At 57.6% G+C, this 18,661-nt stretch overlaps 2 protein-coding genes across 9 annotated transcripts; both read left to right on the top strand.

Moving 5' to 3' along the window:
* Positions 1–417: 417 nt before the first annotated feature.
* GIPC1 (GIPC PDZ domain containing family member 1) lies at positions 418–12,846 on the top strand. 8 transcript variants are annotated; one of them, XM_060295586.2, is made up of 10 exons: positions 457–537; positions 2,245–2,299; positions 3,887–3,941; positions 5,654–5,741; positions 8,955–9,275; positions 10,175–10,360; positions 10,457–10,637; positions 11,386–11,498; positions 11,815–11,896; positions 12,034–12,846. In XM_060295586.2, the coding sequence occupies exons 5-10, from the start codon at positions 8,988–8,990 to the stop codon at positions 12,183–12,185; spliced, it is 1,002 nt and encodes a 333-aa protein (XP_060151569.1). In that variant the 5' UTR covers positions 457–537; positions 2,245–2,299; positions 3,887–3,941; positions 5,654–5,741; positions 8,955–8,987; the 3' UTR covers positions 12,186–12,846. The 8 variants fall into 8 exon arrangements, with proteins under 8 accessions (XP_030735698.1, XP_060151570.1, XP_060151572.1 ...); XM_060295585.2 differs by lacking the exon at positions 457–537 and adding an exon at positions 1,462–1,732; XM_030879838.2 differs by lacking the exon at positions 2,245–2,299 and having other exon boundaries at positions 418–537.
* Positions 12,847–16,252: 3,406 nt separating this feature from the next.
* PTGER1 (prostaglandin E receptor 1) lies at positions 16,253–18,323 on the top strand. Its single transcript, XM_030879841.2, has 2 exons — positions 16,253–17,405; positions 18,007–18,323. Exons 1-2 carry the CDS (start codon positions 16,446–16,448, stop codon positions 18,271–18,273), a joined length of 1,227 nt encoding a protein of 408 aa, XP_030735701.1. The 5' UTR covers positions 16,253–16,445; the 3' UTR covers positions 18,274–18,323.
* The last annotated feature ends 338 nt before the right edge of the window (positions 18,324–18,661 follow it).

Raw genomic sequence — 18,661 nt, 5'->3', positions numbered from 1 at the left:
GGAGGCAGCTCAGACGCCAGGCACAAGCAGGGCAGTGGACACAGTCCCACAGAGGGCACTGGCCTAGCCAGAGGCAACCGATCACTCAGTGGGGGTGGCAGAGGTCAGCAGAACAGGAAGAGAAAGACAATAGCTGTGCCTGTTGCCACAGCAGTTTCAGTATTTGCCAGCTGGGTGGGGCCGGCCGGGCAGCCCTCAGCAACTAAGCCCAGGGCCCACTCTCCCCTCTCACTTTGTCCCTCTGCAAGCCCTAGCGAGGCCTGGAAAACGCAGCAGCTCACCCAGGGAACTGCAAAGACCCAATCGTTCATTGAGGTTTGAACAGTTAGAGGTCTCCAAGAACTACAATTCCCAGAACACACAGCGAACTCCTGGTCCGGCCCCAGCTGTCTGAGTGGCTGGCTTGTTCCTAGAACAAGGCAATCTCACCTGTCCTAGGAACTGAGCCTCTCCGCCAGGGCAAGGTGCGTTTGGGTCTTTGTTTCTTGGACCTGCTCCTGCCGGAGAAATCCCGGTTTCAAGCCAAACCTGGAGATGGTGAGATTACCTAGTTCTTTCATTCACACATGTGTACTGAGACCCTGCTCTGTGCCAGTCTCGGAAGTGGGACGGGAGCAGGGAGGTTGCGGGGAGCAGGAACAGAGATGTAATAGACAGGCTCATGAAAGTCAGCTCCCTGAGGGCAGAGGCTTGGGTTGGCTGGGCACCCTTTGTAATCTAGCACTTAGTATGTGCTCAATAAATATTCGTTGGTCAGCCAGCAAGCGAACAGGCTATCTTGCCCTTGTTTTCCGTTCCATTGCACCCGAAAGGTGCTTTGCTAGCTGCTTTGCTAGTTCCTACGATATTGTACTCTCCTAAAGTGTGCTGTATCGCTCTGTCCGACCTCCAAGCCTTTAAACGCCCTGTTCCCTTTACCAGGAACACATTCAGTCAGCTTATTCGTCAATGTGTCTGTAGAGATAGGACAGAGCCTGGCACGGAGCAGGGGCACATTTAATATTTGATGAGCGAATGAATGAATGAATGCCCTTGTCCATTGTCCATCCAGGACGCAGGGACACTCGGGACCCTCCCTATTCATCTCAGTCCCCCGCCCGCCCAGAATGAATGCATCTTTTTACCGCCCCGAGGACGGCCGGGCTGGGGCATGTGCAGGCCAGGCAGAGGACTGGATTGGGGGCTGCCCTTGGCCCCCTCCAGGGTCTCCTAAAGGGTCCGTTTTTCTGGACTTTGGGAGTTTGCATCCCCTCCCCGAAACTCAAACTCGGTCAGCTGACTCCCACGACCAGCCTCCCGCCCTCTTACCACCCAGGGCACCCCACACGGACACCCAGCCAACAGCACGTGGTCAAGGGGCTCCAGCTTCCCATTGGCCGCTGGCCTCCTTCCTTCCCCGAGATTGGCCCGGCCCCAGCCGCAGCTCCCCCCTCCGCAGCCTTGCGGTGGTACAGCCCGCCGCGGCTTAGGAGGGGCGGGAAGGTCCAACGCCCCGCGGCGCGGGGGAGGTGTCACGAAGAGCAGGGATCCCTCTGGAATGTTTCCTTCGGGTCCCCCGGGGCGGGGCGGCGTGGCTTGGAGCGGATTGGCCGCGAGCGCCGGGCGGCCGCTCCTGATTGACCGGACGCGGGCCCTGGCCCCGCCCCCCGGTCGTGGCTGAGGGAGAGGCCCCGGCCTGAGTTTGCGGAGGGCCGAACCCGGCGCTCACAGGGCGGTAGCGGCAGCGCCGCAGGTGAGTGTCACGCGCGGGCGGGGCGCATCGCGGCCGCTTGGGGGATCCCGGCGCGGACCCGCGGGATCGCGGACCCGCGGGGATCCGGCCGATTCTGCGGTATGGGGCCGGCCCCATGGACGCGGCTGGAAGTCTAGGCTGAGCGGGGGGATGCCCGAGGCCCCTTCCCAGAGGGCCGCCTGCCTTCCCGCTGGGGGCAGGGGTAAACGCCTCCCGCCACCGGGATGGGGTCTCCAGCCGCACCTCAGCCCCCTGCACCTCTGGACAGTTCCCATCCCGGCGGGGACAGGCTCAGGATCGGTATTTCTGAGCCCTGCCCGGGCAACTCCCCGAAGCTGGCCCAGTCCCAATGCTCCAGGGCCTACGGGGACCTTGGGAGGACCGAGGTTCCGAAGATAATAATGAAAAAATCACCCCGGCTAGCGTTTATTGAACACTTCCGTGTGAGGTATTTACCACATGTTTATCATTGATTCTCAATACCTCATGGAAGATGCTGTTACTTCTTTCAGAGCTGAAGCAGCAGACCCAGAGAGGTGGAGTGACTTGCCCAAGGTCCCACAGCGAGTAAGTGGCAGATCTGGGACTCAAACCCATGCCTTAGAGTCCAGAACTGGAGTCTCCACCACTATACGAGATGCCCGGTGGCTCCAAAGCTCAGGTGTTTCTGACCAGCTCCTTCCATTCCACTCCCTCCAGCCAGACACGCCATCTGGGGCACACCTGCCGGTCTTTGCTTTCACCAGCTGCTCAAACAGGAAGCTGTCCCCATGGCCCTTGTGCTCTGAGCTGGAAAGGCAAGGCCAGAATACCTAGGTCCTGAGAAGAGAGTGACATCTGCGGGAGAGATAGGCAGGGGTCCAGGTTCTGTGCCTCTTGGGCCCCCCTGGTAAGCCTGGGCCCAGGACGGTAGGCGTTCTCCCTGGAAACACCCAGGAGCCGGTTTTTCAAGACTGATTCAGAGGCCCTCCTGCCCTCCTCTCTCAAGCAATACCCTGCTGAAAGAGGAGCCTGGGCGTGGTGTCCCCCCGCCAGCTTTTGTGAGCTCCCAGGAACCCCCTTCCCCACTTTTTGCTCCCCTCACTGCAACTCTGTATGGCTGTGAGCTTGTTGAGTTTCAGGCCCTTCCCAGGGAAGAGAGGGTGGGGATGCTGGGATTGTAGCCAACCTGCTCGATGCCCGGGGCTGAAACTCCTTTTCTCCGTACCTGTGTTCAGGTTTGAGGGGAGATTGGGAATGTGGTGGGGAGGTGGCAGTTAGCAGGTCTACAGTGGGCATGTTCTGAGGATAGGGGAACTCAGAGAGTGGTCAGAATGAGGGCATAAGACACATTCATTCATTCTACACATATTTTTTAAGCACCAACTATGTGTCAGGTACTGTTCTTGGCACAGAGGATACAATAGTGAACACAACAAAAATCCCTGCTCTTGGGAAGCTGCCATTCTAATGGGGGGGAAACAGGCAACAAACACATTAACAAGTAAATAAAGAAAATACTTGCAGAGGGTGAGAAATGTTATGAATAGAATATGAAGGAGTGGCATGGTAGAATCTGTGGGCAAAGGGGGAATCTCAGAGGAGGTAACTTGGGAGCCGAGATCTGAATGACAGAAAGAAGTAAAGATCAGGCAGGGGGCACAGCCAAGGCAAAGGCTCTGAGGATGGACCAATCTTGGCATGGTGTGCCTGGGGCAGGAGAGGACCCAAAGCGGTGATTCTGCAGGGGTCTGGGGGTTTCCTCCATCAGGTGGGAAACCGTTGTAAGATTTGAGGCTGGGGAGTGACGCTATCTGGTTTATGTTTTAAAATAGAGACATGAAGTTAAATAACAACCTAAGACTGGAAGACAAGAGTTCTGCCAGGGCAACATGTAATTAAGTTCATGGGCCTGAGTAGTTTGGACCACAGGGCCGGTTCCAACAGGCTGGGGCAAGCTGGGGAGGCTTCCTGGATGAGGTGGCCTGGAGTAGGCCTTGGCAGGCAGAGAGGACCGGGATGTTCCTGGGCAGGGCAAGGGAAGAAGCAATAATGACAATAATAATAACAACTTCCTTAGATTGATGTCAGGCAAAGTGATAATTGAGTTACTTGCATAATCTCTTTGGATTCCCATAAGCACTCTGAGAGACAGGAATTCTGCCTGTTTTTCAGATGAGGAAACTGAGGCCCCATCAAGTGAAGTGACTTCCCCACAGCCACACAGCTGGTAAGTAACAGGGGTGGGAGTTGAACCCACACTACTGTGCTTCTTCTGGCCTGGAAAGCAAATTCATTAATCACCCACTTTCCTCACCACCATTATTACCCTCTCCCGGGTGAGGACACGAAGCCAGCATGAACCAGGGCATCAAGTGTAGGCAGAGTAAGGATGTTGGGAATTGGTGATCAGGATGTAGGGACCCTGGGGAAAGGAGGGAGTTTGAATCTTGGCAACTGACTGAAAGATGATACAGATGGAAATAGTAGTAATTGTCACCAGCATTTATGGAACTCCTATTGTGTGCCAGGAACTGTTCCAAGCACATGTATGATTTCCTTGGAACCCAGAGAGGTTAAGACAGTTGCCCAAGGTCACACAGCTAGTAAGTGGTGAATCCAGGTTTCAGATTTATGTTCTTAGCATTCTGCTAAGAGGTATGGGGGGTGGTTGGAGGGGAACCAGAGGAGGTGCTGATGTGGGGGAGTTTTTTTGGGTGTTTTTGATTTTGTTTTGGTAGCATCATTGAGTGTAGTAAAATAACTTGACAGAGCAGTACTGGTTTATTCATTCAGAATTATTTTATTTCTAGTATCTAGAACATATAGCTTGCATTGCAGTTAAAAACAGATTCAGGGGCTTCCCTGGTGGCGCAGTGGTTGAGAGTCTGCCTGCCGATGCAGGGGTCACGGGTTCGTGCCCCGGTCTGGGAAGATCCCACATGCCGCGGAGCGGCTAGGCCCGTGAGCCATGGCCGCTGAGCCTGCGCGTCCGGAGCCTGTGCTCCGCAACGGGAGAGGCCATAACAGTGAGAGGCCCGTGTACCGCCAAAAAAAAAAAAAACAAAAACAAAAACAAAACAGATTTAGTCCCTGATCGGAGAACTAAGATTCCACAAGCCATGCAGCGTGGCAAAAAAAAACCAAAAAACCAATAAAAAACGCAGTTTTTAAAAATGGGTAAAGACTTTAAACAGGCAGTTCACAGAAGGGCAAATCCAAATGGCTAATAAATGTATTAAAAGTCATTTAGCATCGTTGATTAGGAGGGGAGTGAAAAACAAAATGACAATATCTTCGTTGCTAAATGAAGCACTTATTCTGTCCAGAATTATGCTGGGAAGCAAGGGATGAGGGACTACAGAGTTAGGACTCGTACTTTTGCCAGGGAGACAAGACCCTACTGAGGGCAGATGCTACAGCCTGTGCTTCTGTGGCTCCCCAGAGCTGCAGAGAAGCTGGGCACAGAGACTGGTGGGCTGGTGAATATTAGGATCATTCGTTCATCCATTCCACAAATATTTATTAAGCAGCTGCTATATGCCAAGCACTGTTTTCTGCACTAAGAGAGGAATGAATAAGACAGGCAGAGTTCCCTGCCCTTTCAGAAAAGAGACAATGAACAAGCTAAATGAATGAAATATGTTTTCCACCTGAAAGAGGTGAGAGAGTGAGTTGTGTGGATACCAGAGGGCACAGCCAGTGCAAAGGCCCTGAGGCTGAACTTCGCCTAGTGTGTTGAAGGAACAGGGAGGAGACCCATGTGGCTGGAGGGAATGAGCTGGGGGAAAGTGGGAGGAGATGAGGGCATGCAGGTAATGTGGGCAGATCATTTGGGGCCTGTGGGCCAAGGGGAGGACATTGACTTTTACTCCAGGTGAGGTAGGAGCCCAGGGAGGGGTTGGAGGAGAGGACAGATGTGATATGAGTTATGTTTTACAGTATCACTCTGGCTGCTGGATTGACAAGAGACTGTTGGGGGCAAGGGTGGAAGTTGGGAGACACAGAGAAGGCAACTGCACTGATCTAGGTGAGTGCTGATGGGGCTGGATCAGTGATATTAGAGGAGGTGTTGGAGAACAGATGAATGAATGAATGAATGAATGAGGAGAGGAGGTGTTGGAGAACAGATGAATGAATGAATGAATGAATGAGGATGGTGCAGCCCTGGCGCTCATCTGAATCCAGGACGGCCCCCTGGAAGAGGAGCAGAAAGTCCCCTTTACACAGAAAAAGATAATTTGGCATAATTTGATCCTCATCACAACCAGGCGGATGGAACGTCCCCATTTGCAGACCAGGCATCTGAGGCCCAGAGAGATTGAGTCACTTATGGGACAGCGTCACAGTGACGAACTTGGGCTTGGGAATCAGACCTGAGGGTGCAGCCAGCTTCTGTGACTTTGGACGTGTGTCTTAAAAATTAAATCTGGACTCTTTCCCAGCCTGCAAGCCTCCCCCCCCCACCCCGCCCCGAGTCACCTCTTTTACCTGCCGTCTTCGTGTTCTCCCATTGCTCACTTCACTCCGATCAACCACACTGGTCTCCAGCTGATCTGTGAGTCTGCTCAGAACCCCCCCTGACTGCCACCTCATTCAGGCCAAAAGCCCAAGTTCTCCCTCTGGCCTACAGGGCCCTGCACAGTCTGCCTGTTACTTCTCTGCCCTCACCTTTTCCTGTTGTCCCCCTTACTCTGATCCAACCACATATGCCTCCTTGCTGTTCCTCAAACATGCCAAGCACATCCCCACCTCAGGGCCTTTGCACTGGCTCTTCTCTCTGCCCGAATGTTCTTGCCTCATATCCTCCTATGGATATTTCTTCCTGTCTTTCAAGTCTCAGATTCATCCTCACCTTCTCAGGGAGGCCCTCCCTGACCTTGTCTGTAGAACTTGTCTTGTTTTATTGTCTTCATAGCATTCTTAGAAATTATATTAGATATTTACATGTTTGCTTGCTCACTGTATATCTTCTCCTCTGGACTATGCTTCCGCACAGCATGGACAGAGCCCCAGCTAGCTAGCCTTCTGCAGCACCTTAGGCATGAATTAGAAAAATGCCACGCTTCCTCCCATCAGACACATCACCAGACCAGGGTCTGGTGCTTTTGCACAGTGAACAACCAGTGTAACTGCTCATGGTGGCCCTAGTCATGGACCTTGTTGCTTGTCTTTTTTTTTTTTTCTTTCTTTTTTTTAATAATAGAAGTTTTTCAAATATTGCCAGCATACATTTTGTGCAGTGGTTCAATAATAAGCTTGAGTTATTCAGAGATTTTTTCTCACCTTCATAGGTACATTTGGTAGCACACTTTTATGAAATTATTAATTACAGCTTTGAATTATAGTTTTTTTAATTAATTGATTAATTAATTTATTTTTGGCTGTGTTGGGTCTTCGTTGCTGCATGTGGGCTTTCTCTAGTTGTGGCGAGCAGGGCCTACTCTTCGTCACAGCGTGCAGGCTTCTCATTGTGGGCTCCAGTAGTTATAGCTCATGGGCTCTAGAGCACAGGCTCAGTAGTTGTGGCACACGGGCTTAGCTGTTCCGCGGGATGTGGGATCTTCCCAGCCCAGGGCTCGAATCCATGTCCCCTGCATTGGCAGGCAGATTCTTAACCAATGTGCCACCAGGGAAGTCTGAATTATAATTAATTAAAGATTTTTTCTTTTTTTTTTGGCTGTGCCATGCAGCTTGCAGGATCTTAGTTCCCCAACCAGGGATTAAACCCAGGCCCGGCAGTGAAAGGGCTGAGTCCTAACCACTGGACTGCCAGGGAATTCCCTAATTAAAGCTTTTTAAAACATATACACACACGTGTATGTATCTCCTTAAACACATACACATATTATATATATACACATACGTATGTATGTGTATTTGTAAACTCTCAGGATTTATCCATATAGGGTTGTTTTCTTCATCCATCAACCATTCATCAGAGGCTCCTTATTTACTCCGGGTAAGGAAATGTGGAACCTTGCTTGTCTTATTGAAGGCAATATCCATACTGGTGCATGGGATATAGTAAGTGCCCAAAACATTTGTTAGAAGGGAGGGAGGGAGAAAGAGAGAAAGAAAGAGAGTAGAGGGAGAGGAAAGAGAAAAGTGTGTCAGTCAGGACAGGTTTTGCTGCAATAACAAACATCTCCAAAATCTTAGTGGCCAAACTCAACAAAGGTTTATTTTTTTTTTGTTCCTGCTACATGTCCATTGCAGCTCAGCGGGGGGTTCCATTCATTGTCATCACTCAGAGCCTGGCCTGATGAGGCCACCACCACCTCAAATGAGGCTGGTCACCCTACCAGGAGAAAGGGACTTCTGGAGGCTCTTGCTCCAGTAATTAAATGCTTCAGCCTAGAAATGTCATGTGTCACTTCCTCTCACAACTCACTGGCCAGTACTGGTCACATGCCTGTCCAGTCACGAGGAGGCCAGTAAGTGCCATCTGCCTACATGCTTTGAAGGGGGGAGTCAGAAATTTTCAGCACACAGCATTAATGACTGTGACCAGTAGAACAAAAAAGAGAAAATGTAGGCTGTGAGTTTCCATTTTTGCATCTGTTAAATGGGCATAATCACATATTACGGTATATCACATAATCACATCGTGGGGGTGATAATATGGTCCCCATGATGTGGTGTGAGGGTTAAGATACAGAGCAGTTAGCATGGGGTTATGATAGATATTAGCTGATATTATTACTTCTGTGCAAGTGCTGGGACCGGATTTTTTTTTTTTTTTTTTTTGCGGTACGCGGGCTTCTCACTGTTGTGGCCTCTCCCGTTGCGGAGCACAGGCTCCGGACGCGCAGACTCAGCGGCCATGGCTCACGGGCCCAGCCGCTCCGTGGCATGTGGGATCTTCCCGGACCGGGGCACGAACCCGTGTCCCCTGCATCGGCAGGCGGACTCTCAACCACTGCGCCACCAGGGAAGCCCCCGGATTTTTTTTTTTTTTAAGTGAAACAAGTAAAGTGTTTATTAGGAGGAAAAAGAGTACGTGTAAATAGGTACACACGGGCGGACTCAGAGAGAGTCGTGCCTTCGTGGTAGTTTGAATCGCTTATATGGGGCGTTTCTTCTGGGTTTCCTTTGGCCAATCATCTTGCTTTGCCTGGCTCTGAGCTGGGACCGGATTTCGAACTGAGGCCAGTCTGTTCTAAATATTTCATTGGACCTGTAGGGGCGAGGCGGCCCGAGGCCACTGCCCAGGCCCTGAGCCCCTTTTCCTGTCCTGCAGATCTCCTGGGCGTGCCCTCTCTTCTCGCTGCTCATGCCGCTGGGACTGGGGCGGCGGAAAAAGGCGCCGCCTCTGGTGGAAAATGAGGAGGCAGAGCCAGGCCGTGGTGGGCTGGGTGTGGGGGAGCCGGGGCCCCTGGGCGGAGGTGGGGCAGGGGCCCCCCAAATGGGCTTGCCCCCCCCTCCCCCTGCCCTGCGGCCCCGCCTTGTGTTCCACACCCAGCTGGCCCATGGCAGCCCCACTGGCCGCATCGAGGGCTTCACCAACGTCAAGGAGCTGTACGGCAAGATTGCTGAGGCCTTCCGGCTGCCAGCCGCTGAGGTACCCACTAGGGAGCCGGGCACCAGGGTCCCTGATGGTGAGCTAGAGAGAAGCCTGAGCGGGCATCCTGTTTGTGAGCTGTGGCTCAGGTGGCGAAGCTGCAGATACTGAGGCCTTACCCCAGTGAATTATGGGGAACTGGAGGCCAGGGCTGGATGCTGAATTTCATCAGGCATTGGGAGGCCTGTACCCCATTGGTTTGTGGTGAACTGGAGGCCACAGGCGGAGGCGGCATTCCCATCAGGCTTTGAGAGGCCTGTGCCGCAGGGGATTGTGGGGGCAGTTGGCCACAGCTGGATGCTGAGTTCCTATCAGGCATTAGGAGACCTGCAGCCCAATGTATTGTGGGGAACTGGAGATCAGGACTGGATGCTGAATCCCCATCAGGCACTGGGAGGCCTCTGCCCCGGTGGATTGTGAGAATGGATGGCCAGGGCTGGATGCTACATTCCCATCATACATTGAGAGGTTTGCAGCCCAGCGGATTGTGGGGACTGGAGGTCAGGTGCCACATTCACTTCTCCATGATTCACTGGGAGTTCCCACCCCAAGGACGTTGGGTGCCAAAGGAAGGGAAGCAAGGAAGGTGACAGTGGGACTGAGCAGGAAGTAGATGCAGGGGTCTCAGTAGGCAGGATGGGTATCTGTGCCCCTTCATTCATTCCACAAGCATTTTCTGAGCACCCACTGTGTGCCAGGCTCTGTACCCCGGAAACAGCAGGGAGTTTTTGCTAGGACAGAAAGCCAGCCCTAGTGGGGCCCTGCCCTGGCTCTGGGGTGGTCAGACACTGTGATGGGGACCCCCAGGCCTTTCCCAACTCTCCTCGCTTCCCCCTCAGGTGGCGATTAGCAAAGGGCACAGGAAGGAGGCGAGGGTTGAATATCTCCCACCCCTGTAGGTGATGTTCTGCACCCTCAACACCCACAAAGTGGACATGGACAAGCTCCTGGGGGGCCAGATCGGGCTGGAGGACTTCATCTTCGCCCACGTCAAGGGGCAGCACAAGGAAGTGGAGGTGTTCAAGTCGGAGGAAGCGCTGGGGCTCACCATCACAGACAACGGGGCTGGCTATGCCTTCATCAAGGTGCCTGGGGGTGGGGCGCCCAGAGTCCTGAGGGTAAGGCCTACCCATGGGACCCAACGGCAGAGCCACAGGGGCTGACAGCTCCTTTCCCCACAGCGCATTAAGGAGGGCAGCGTGATTGACCACATCCAGCTCATCAGCGTGGGTGACATGATCGAGGCCATCAACGGACAGAGCCTGCTGGGCTGCCGGCACTACGAGGTGGCCCGGCTGCTCAAGGAGCTGCCCCGAGGCCGCACCTTCACGCTGAAGCTCACAGAGCCCCGAAAGGCCTTTGGTGAGGAGCTGCCTCCTGCAGCCTGGATGGTCCCCTTCACTTGGGCCCTGGTTGCAGTGCCAAGGGCCACCAGCAGGTGGTGCTCAAGCCCAGCGGGTCACAGTGGAAAGGGGGTGGGGGCAGCTCCACCCTGCCCTGGGGAGGGGCTGCTGGCTCTCCGCCCAGCCTGGGAGGAGGATGGAGGCGAGGAGGAAGCTGCCCACACACCCAGCTTCCAGGAGCCATTAGCCCAGCCAAGCGCCCCCAACCCTGGCCAGTTCCCCACCCCGCAAGAAGCCAGGCTTGGCTGCCCAGTGCCAGCGCCCCCACTCTTTTGTCTGGCTTCATTAACTCTCAGGAATGGGCCCAAGGCCCCTGGGGTGGTGGTGGGGGACTCTGACACACTTCCCCAGGCAGATAGGGCTGGTCTGTGGCCCAGCAGCTATACCCCCTTGGCCTTGGGGAAAGCAGCTGGGGACCCAGGACCCACCCCGTTCCTGTCCCTCAGGCCCTGGGAAGAGAAGTGGCCCCCTCCAGTCTCCCCTCCAGCCTTTTCCATTCCTAGCCCCTGGCTGCACCTCCTATACCTGTCCCAAGCCTGAGTCAGGAGTCATGCCCTCCTGGGGTCACCTCAGCCTCCAATTCCCCCAAAGCCTACAGAAGCTTGGAGAAGGTGGAGGATTGTCTGAGGCCGGGATGCCTGGGTTCCTGCCCAGAACATGCTGGAATTGGGCTTCTCCAGCCCTCACCCCTTCCCTGTCTCCCACAGACATGATCAGTGTGCGTTCAGGGGGTGGCCGCCCAGGCTCCGGTCCCCAGCTGGGCACTGGCCGAGGGACCCTCCGGCTCCGATCCCGGGGTCCTGCCACAGTAGAGGATCTGGTGAGTTGTTCCAGCTGGGCCCCAGCCCCCCTTCCCTGTGAAATTCATAGGCGGCCGCATCACCTCTTAGTTGAGGGGCTCTGGGCACTGGATGCAAACCCACCTCCCAGCTCTGGGACCTTTCTTGGGCAAGTGGACCTCAGTTTCCTAATCTGTAAAATGGGGATAGTGATACTGACACTTTCACGGTTGTCACGAGGATGAACTGTGTGTTTCTATACCGAAAGTGGTAAAAATTGTACAAGGCACTTAGTAAGTACAATTACAATTATATTCACATTATTATGATGTTGTTGTCCCTCTTCCCGCCCCCCAGCCGTCAGCCTTTGAGGAGAAGGCCATTGAGAAGGTGGATGACCTGCTGGAGAGTTACATGGGCATCAGGGACACAGAGCTGGGTGAGTGGGCGGCGCCTGGGTCTGGGGATGGGTGGAGTTTAGGGGAAGGAGCTTCTAGGTCCTGTGGGGCTGGGTCCACCCTGAGCACCTCTGTCATCTGTGCCTCCATTCTGCTGCCCTCCCCCCGCCCCCCGCAGCGGCCACCATGGTAGAGCTTGGAAAGGACAAAAGGAACCCAGACGAGCTGGCTGAGGCCCTGGATGAACGGCTTGGTGACTTCGCCTTCCCGGATGAGTTTGTCTTTGACGTCTGGGGAGCCATTGGGGATGCCAAGGTTGGCCGCTACTAGGCCTCCCGCTGGACCTTGAGATGACTTGGGCCAGGCCTGGTGGGAGCCTCTGTGGTGGAGACACCATGGGCTGGACCCCAGCGTCCAGCTCGGGCCCAGCTCAGTAGCCCGAAGATGATGCGGAGCGGAAGTGGGGCCCGACCTCTGCCCACCTCCAATCGGTACCACCCCCTCAACAGTTCCCAGCCTGGCTGGGGTCCCCAGCCCCCCACCCCACCCCCGCCCTGTTCCCCACCTACCTCAGCCGGGTCAGGCGCGGGGAGGGACCAGCCAGATTGGGCGGCCACCCCCGCCCCCAGTACTTTCCGCCTCAGCTGCCAAACTGGTCCCTCTATCTCCCTGGGGCCTTGGGTTCTGTTTGGGGGGTCGTGACCTCCCTAGTTTCCTGACGCAGGGCATGCAGAAGGGGGGTGTCCCCCTCAGCAAACGCAATAATACCCTCCCCCTGCGCCACCTCCGTCCCCCCAGAGGAGCCCCCACTATGGAGTCTGTTACCTCTGCATTTGAAACATGAGTCTGCTGTGAAGCCCCCAGACGCCCTCCCTCTCCTGCCCCCGTGTCTCCCTCCGCTCAGCCCCGGACAGAAGGGGCAGGAGGGATGATGGTGGTGGGCTTTCATATCTGAATTTGCCGTCTGGAAGATAAAGAATCTGCTGTTGGACCTGCGTGGCGGCTTCGGGATGGGAGAGGGGGGTGGGCCGGGGCTGGGAAAGAATGCAGCAGCTGAAATCCATCCTCTTTGGGCTCCGAATTGAATTAGGAGCTGGCCCCAGCCGCCCGCCCCCTCCCACCCGTTCCGCCTGAGGAAGCTCTTGGCCGCAAGCCACCAGGCTTCCAGGCAAGGCTGGAGCTTCTCGGCTTGCTGAGGGTGCAAATCTTGCTTCCTCTCGAACAAGGCTCTTGCCACCCCTGGCCTGATGGGAACGGTGGGCGGGAGGCTGTGGGTCCTTGCCTGCTCCAACCCAGGGCCCTGGAGAGCCCCAGGGCCTTGGAGAGCCCCAGGGCCAGGAGGCATGGACAAAGAAAGATGGGGTGGGCTGAAGATGGAGTCTCAGGCCTGCCCCGCTGTGTGTTGATGGAGAGGAACCCCACCCCGAGGCTGGGGGGGGGAGTCACGATGCACCCCGACCTCAGCTGACTCTGGGCATGGGGGGTCCGCCAGCGCCCGTGGAGCGCCATACTTTGTACCGGATGTGCTTGTTTTGACAACCCGCTTCATCCTTAAGGATTAAGGCAGGGATCAGGGAAGGGCGGGGGTGGGGTGGGGGGTGGCGTCCTGGCCAGACCTGGAGGGAAGGGCAAGGATTGAAGTGGAGGGAAGCAGGCCAGAGGTCCCCACAGGAATGTTTGGGGGCAAGTTGAGAGGGGAGGTCTAAGCCCGCCCGCTCCCCATTTCCAATATGCAGGCAATGGGCCGTGGGAGGGGGCAGTGGGGAGGACCACCTGGATGGGGGCTGGGACGGGTTACTCTGGGCATCGCTGGGCACCTGTGGGCACTTCGTGTGTCTGTGCTAATATACAGTTCTGGTTGTGAAGGGGTGAGGCTGTGTGAGTCTGGGTGTTGAGGAGGTAGGACTGTGTCTCTCAGAGTGTTGGTGGTTTGTGACTGTGTTGAGGGAATGGGGCGTGATGACTGTCTTCGCGTTCCAGGGTGTTTGTGGATGTCACTGGCAGGGCTTCTGTGTGGAGTGTGGCCGTGTGACAGCATGTGTGCCTCTGGGTGTTGCTGTTGCTAGGGTCGGGGGGTGACCAGCCAGATCTCGGGGTGTCCAGGGGGTGCCACTCCTTGTGTCTTGGGTGTATGTGGTGTGTACCTGTGGGGCCTGTCTTGGACTGTTAGGGGGGGTCTCTGGGTGATGTTGGGGTGTGGCTGGGGGCTGTGTCAGTGGTAACAGTTGTGTGCACCGCTCAAGGTGCTGAGTGAGACTACATTTGCCAGCACTAAGGGGTGTGATGGTCTCTCTCACAGGGGGCTCTATTTCAGGGTGTTAGCGTCAGTAACTGTGGGCCCATCTCTGGTGCTAGAGGTGAGACTGTCTCAGTGTGACGATGGCTGAGCCCAAGGCACGTGGCTGCTGCTGAGCTGGGAACAGGCCATGACGGTGGGGGGTCTCAGGGCGTTAAGGGATATGATTGTGTATCTTCAGGTGTGTGACCGTGTGTGTGCCCCTCAGGGATGCGATCCTTCTTCTCAGGGCAGGAGGTGAGGATGCAGCTGAGTGCCCACAGGTGTGGCTGTCTGTGGCTTGGGACGTGTGTGTGCTCATCACATCCTAAAGCAGGATCTAGGAGACAGTCCCCTGGTCACCGATCTTCCCGGTTCCCCTGCCCCCCTTCAGCCTCCTCCCTCTTCCCTCCCAGAGTTTGACTCGCTGCCCTTGCCTAGGCTTTAAGCCCCTGTGTAAATAATGGGCGGATCTCCTGGTCAGTCTGGGCATGACCCAAGCTGGTCCACCCAGGGCACTGCCCACCGCCACCCACCCAACATGCATGAAGGTTCTGGCAGGGCAAGGGGGTGCTGCTGTCCCCACGCAGGGCTAGCCCTCCAACCTTGCGGCCCCGGTGGGGGTAGTAGCACCACTAAGCCGCCCCGGCCTGCCCTGGGCGACACTCAGGTTTTCCACTGTTTAGATTTTATCCGCTTTATTAATGAGGTAGGCGAGAGGCCCACGCCTGGGAGGGAATGGGGCTGCTCCCGCCCCACCAGTGGGAGCGGGTCACGGGGGCCAGGCCAACTTCTCAGAGCCCCCCTTACTCAGGGGAGCTGGGGCCTGGAGCGGCCCATGACCATTGCCAGGAGTACAAAAAGGGGGTGTCTGTCACCCCAGGCCCCCTGAAGGCGTGCGCTGGGTGGAACGGCCCCTGGAGGCTGGAGCGGGCAGCGGGAGGAGGCTGGGAGCGAGGAGCCGCCCGGGGAGGGAGGGAGGGAGGGAGGGAGCGGCCTGTCGGAGAGCTCGGGCGCAGCAGGCTAGGGCGCAGCAGGGCAGCCGGTGCAGCGGGGCAGCAGGGACCAAGCGGCAGGCGATGGGGACCCTGCGTCCCAGGCAGCTCCGGGTAAGAAGGCTGGGGCACGAGGATCTCCAGTGGGGGAGGAAGGCATGAAAGGATGGGGCCATGGCTCCCCCAGCCTGTCCTTCCTGTGTTCCTTGACTCAGCCCATCTCTCTGTCCCTGTTGATCTTACTGTCTGTCCAGCCTCCCTTCCCATATGACCTAGCAGGCAGTTCTGACCTCTCAGCCCTCACCAGGGGCTATCAAGGAGTGGGTGGTGACGGGTTAGCCTTGAGGCCTCTGGGGCAGGGACATGAAGCTGGCAGGAGCGGAACTGTGGGCATCCAGGGTAAGGCAGCAGTGGGCAGAGGTAGGGCTTGGGTGAGAGACAGAGATGGGAGTGTGGGAGACAAGGATGGGGCTCTGGGGACAGGGACGGGGCTGTGTGGACAGAGATGTGGCCAAGGGGACAGGGATGGGTTTATGGGAACAGGGATGTGGCCCTGGGGAAAGAGACAGTGTGGCGGGGAGAGATGTGCCCAAGGTGGCAGAGGTGGGGTTGTGAGCATCTAGGATGGGACTGGAGTAAAGGTGACATAGTGATGGTCAAAGATGGGGCAGTGGGGTCAGATGGTGCCCTGGGATTAGAAATGGGTCAGTGGGGGGCTTCCCTGGTGGCGCAGTGGTTGGGAGTCCGCCTGCCGATGCAGGGGACACGGGTTCGTGCCCCCGTCCAGGAGGATCCCGTGTGCCGCGGAGCGGCTAGGCCCGTGAGCCATGGCCTCTGGGCCTGCGTGTCCGGAGCCTGTGCTCCGCAACGGGAGAGGCCATAACAGTGAGAGGCCCGCGTACCGCAAAAAAAAAAAAAAAGAAAGAAAGAAATTGGTCAGTGGGTATCAGATGGGGCCGGGGGCCAGGAATTGGCTGTCAAAATGGGAGGTGGGTGTCAGGAAGTGGGTGGGTAAAGCCCAGAGGTGGGGTCAGAGACAGGTGAGGCTGAAGCCAGGTGACCCTGGTGGATGGGGCAATGAGGGAAGACTGAAGCCTGGAGCAAGAGATGGGCTGGTAAGAGGAAGAGGACAAATGGATCAGGAATGGGGCAGCCAGAGTCATTTGGAGTTGCCATGGACAGAGGGTCCATAGAAGAACTCCATGGAGGGTGAGATGGGTCCTGATGATCTGAGATGGGACCACCAGCTGGTCCCAGGCCAATGGTGGAACCTCACCTTCCCCTCCTCTCCTCTCCCCAGCCCCACCCCCGGCACCTGACATGAGCCCTTACGGGCCCCTCAACCTGAGCCTGGCGGGTGAGGCGACCACGTGTACAGCACCTGGGGCCTCCAACGCCTCCGCCGGACCGCTGTCGGACCTGGCGGGCGCGTCGCCCGCGCTGCCCATCTTCTCCATGACGCTGGGCGCCGTGTCCAACGTGCTGGCGCTGGCACTGCTGGCGCAGGTCGCGGGCCGTCTGCGGCGCCGCCGCTCGGCAGCCACCTTCCTGCTGTTCGTCGCCAGCCTGCTGGCCACCGACCTGGTGGGCCACGTGATCCCGGGTGCGCTGGTGCTGCACCTGTACGCGGCGGGGCGCTCGCCGGCCGGCGGCGCCTGCCACTTCCTGGGCGGATGCATGGTCTTTTTCGGCCTGTGCCCGCTGTTGCTGGGCTGCGGCATGGCCGTGGAGCGCTGCGTGGGCGTCACGCGGCCGCTGCTGCACGCAGCCGGCGTCTCGCTGGCCCGAGCGCGGTTGGCTTTGGCCGCGCTGGCCGCTCTGGCCTTGGCCGTGGCGCTGCTGCCATTGGCGCGCGTGGGCCGCTACGAGCTGCAGTACCCGGGTACGTGGTGCTTCATCGGTCTGGGCCCGGCGGGAGGCTGGCGCCAGTCGTTGCTCGCCGGCCTTTTCGCCGGCCTCGGCTTGGCCTCGCTGCTCGCCGCGCTCGTGTGCAACACACTCAGCGGCCTTGCCCTGCTGCGCGCCCGCTGGTGCCGCCGCTCTCGACGGCACTTCCCGGCTGGAGGCCCCGACAGCCGCCGTCACTGGGGAGGGCACGGACCCCGCCCGGCCTCCGCCTCGTCCGCCTCGTCCGCCTCGTCCGTCGCTTCGGCCTCCGCCGCCCCCGGCGGCTCCCTGGGCCGCGGCTCAGCGCGGCGAGCCCGTGCCCACGATGTGGAGATGGTGGGCCAGCTCGTAGGCATCATGGTGGTGTCGTGCATCTGCTGGAGCCCCCTGCTGGTGAGGGGCGCACATGCCCCTCCAACCCTGCTCCTTCCCACGCCCGCCGTGACCTCTCCCACCCTTTTCCATCCTGGGATACCTGGGTCCTCTCTCCCTGACCCAGCCAGGGCACTGCCCCCTCGAGGCCCCACCTGCCAGAGTCCACCCTTTGCCCTCTTCCTCTGACGTCCCACTCCTCCTCCCAGTCCCCGTATCTTACTCCTTCCTGGGGTCTTTGTAGTTCACCCGACCCAGGCAAGGTTCTCCTCCAACCCCACCCACCTAAGTGCTTCCATTCCCTAGCTTCCTTCCACCATCACCACCCCTTTTCTCTTCTCCCCTTCAATCCCCTGTCCTTTGGGATACCTGGTACTTCTTTCCTGCCCAAGCACACACCCACTGAAGGCCTTTGCTTCTGCCACGCTCTCTAAGGCCCCCACTTCTTCTCCCCTCTCTCCACAGCTCCTTCCCAATTAGATTCCCATTTACCCTCCCCGTGACGTTCCGTCCATCCTCACAGCCTCCTTACCTTCAGACACTCTCCCATCCATCTCAGCCCTACCCTTCGCCGGTGCCCTTTTGTTACACCACCCACCGCTCACACTGTCTTCTCCCACAGGTGTTGGTGGTGCTGGCCATCGCGGGCTGGGGCTCCAGCTCCCTGCAGCAGCCACTGTTTTTGGCCGTGCGCCTCGCCTCGTGGAACCAGATTCTGGACCCCTGGGTGTACATCTTGCTGCGCCGGGCTGTGCTTCGCCAACTGCTGTGCCTCCTGCCTTCAAGGGCAGGTGCCAAGGGCAGCCCCAGGGGGCTGGGCCTAATGAGGAGCGCTTGGGAGGGCAACTCGCTGCGCAGCTCCCGGCACAGTGGCCTCAGTCACTTCTAGGCGCGCCCGGCGGCTAAGCCAGACCACCCGGGGCCGGCCTCTGGTCCGCAGCTCGGAGACTTCGGGGAATAAACGCTTTTTGCGGACAAGCCCGGGGCGGTGCGTCCCGTCGGGGCTGCAGCACCCTCGCGGCCGCGCCGGAGCGGCAGAGGTGCTGTGTACGCCTCCGGGGTGTGCAGTTCCGGGACTAGCCACGCGGGGGCGTAGAGACGCAGAGCCGGAGTCGCAAGAGCACGCGCACAACGCCATGGCCGCAGTCTTGGGGCGGAGGCTCGGCTGGGAGCAGAGTGGGAGGGTTGGGGGCCGCTTTTCGCCCCTGCTGCCGTCATGAGTGGCTCCCGCAACCATTCGCTCATTGTGGCCTTGAGCTCCCCCACACAACCCCAAG

This window comes from Globicephala melas, chromosome 3, assembly GCF_963455315.2.
Source record: "Globicephala melas chromosome 3, mGloMel1.2, whole genome shotgun sequence".
NCBI classification, from domain to species: Eukaryota; Metazoa; Chordata; class Mammalia; order Artiodactyla; family Delphinidae; genus Globicephala; species Globicephala melas.
The sequence above is the reverse complement of the archived record's forward strand: the minus strand, read 5'-3'. Positions and strand labels throughout refer to the sequence as shown.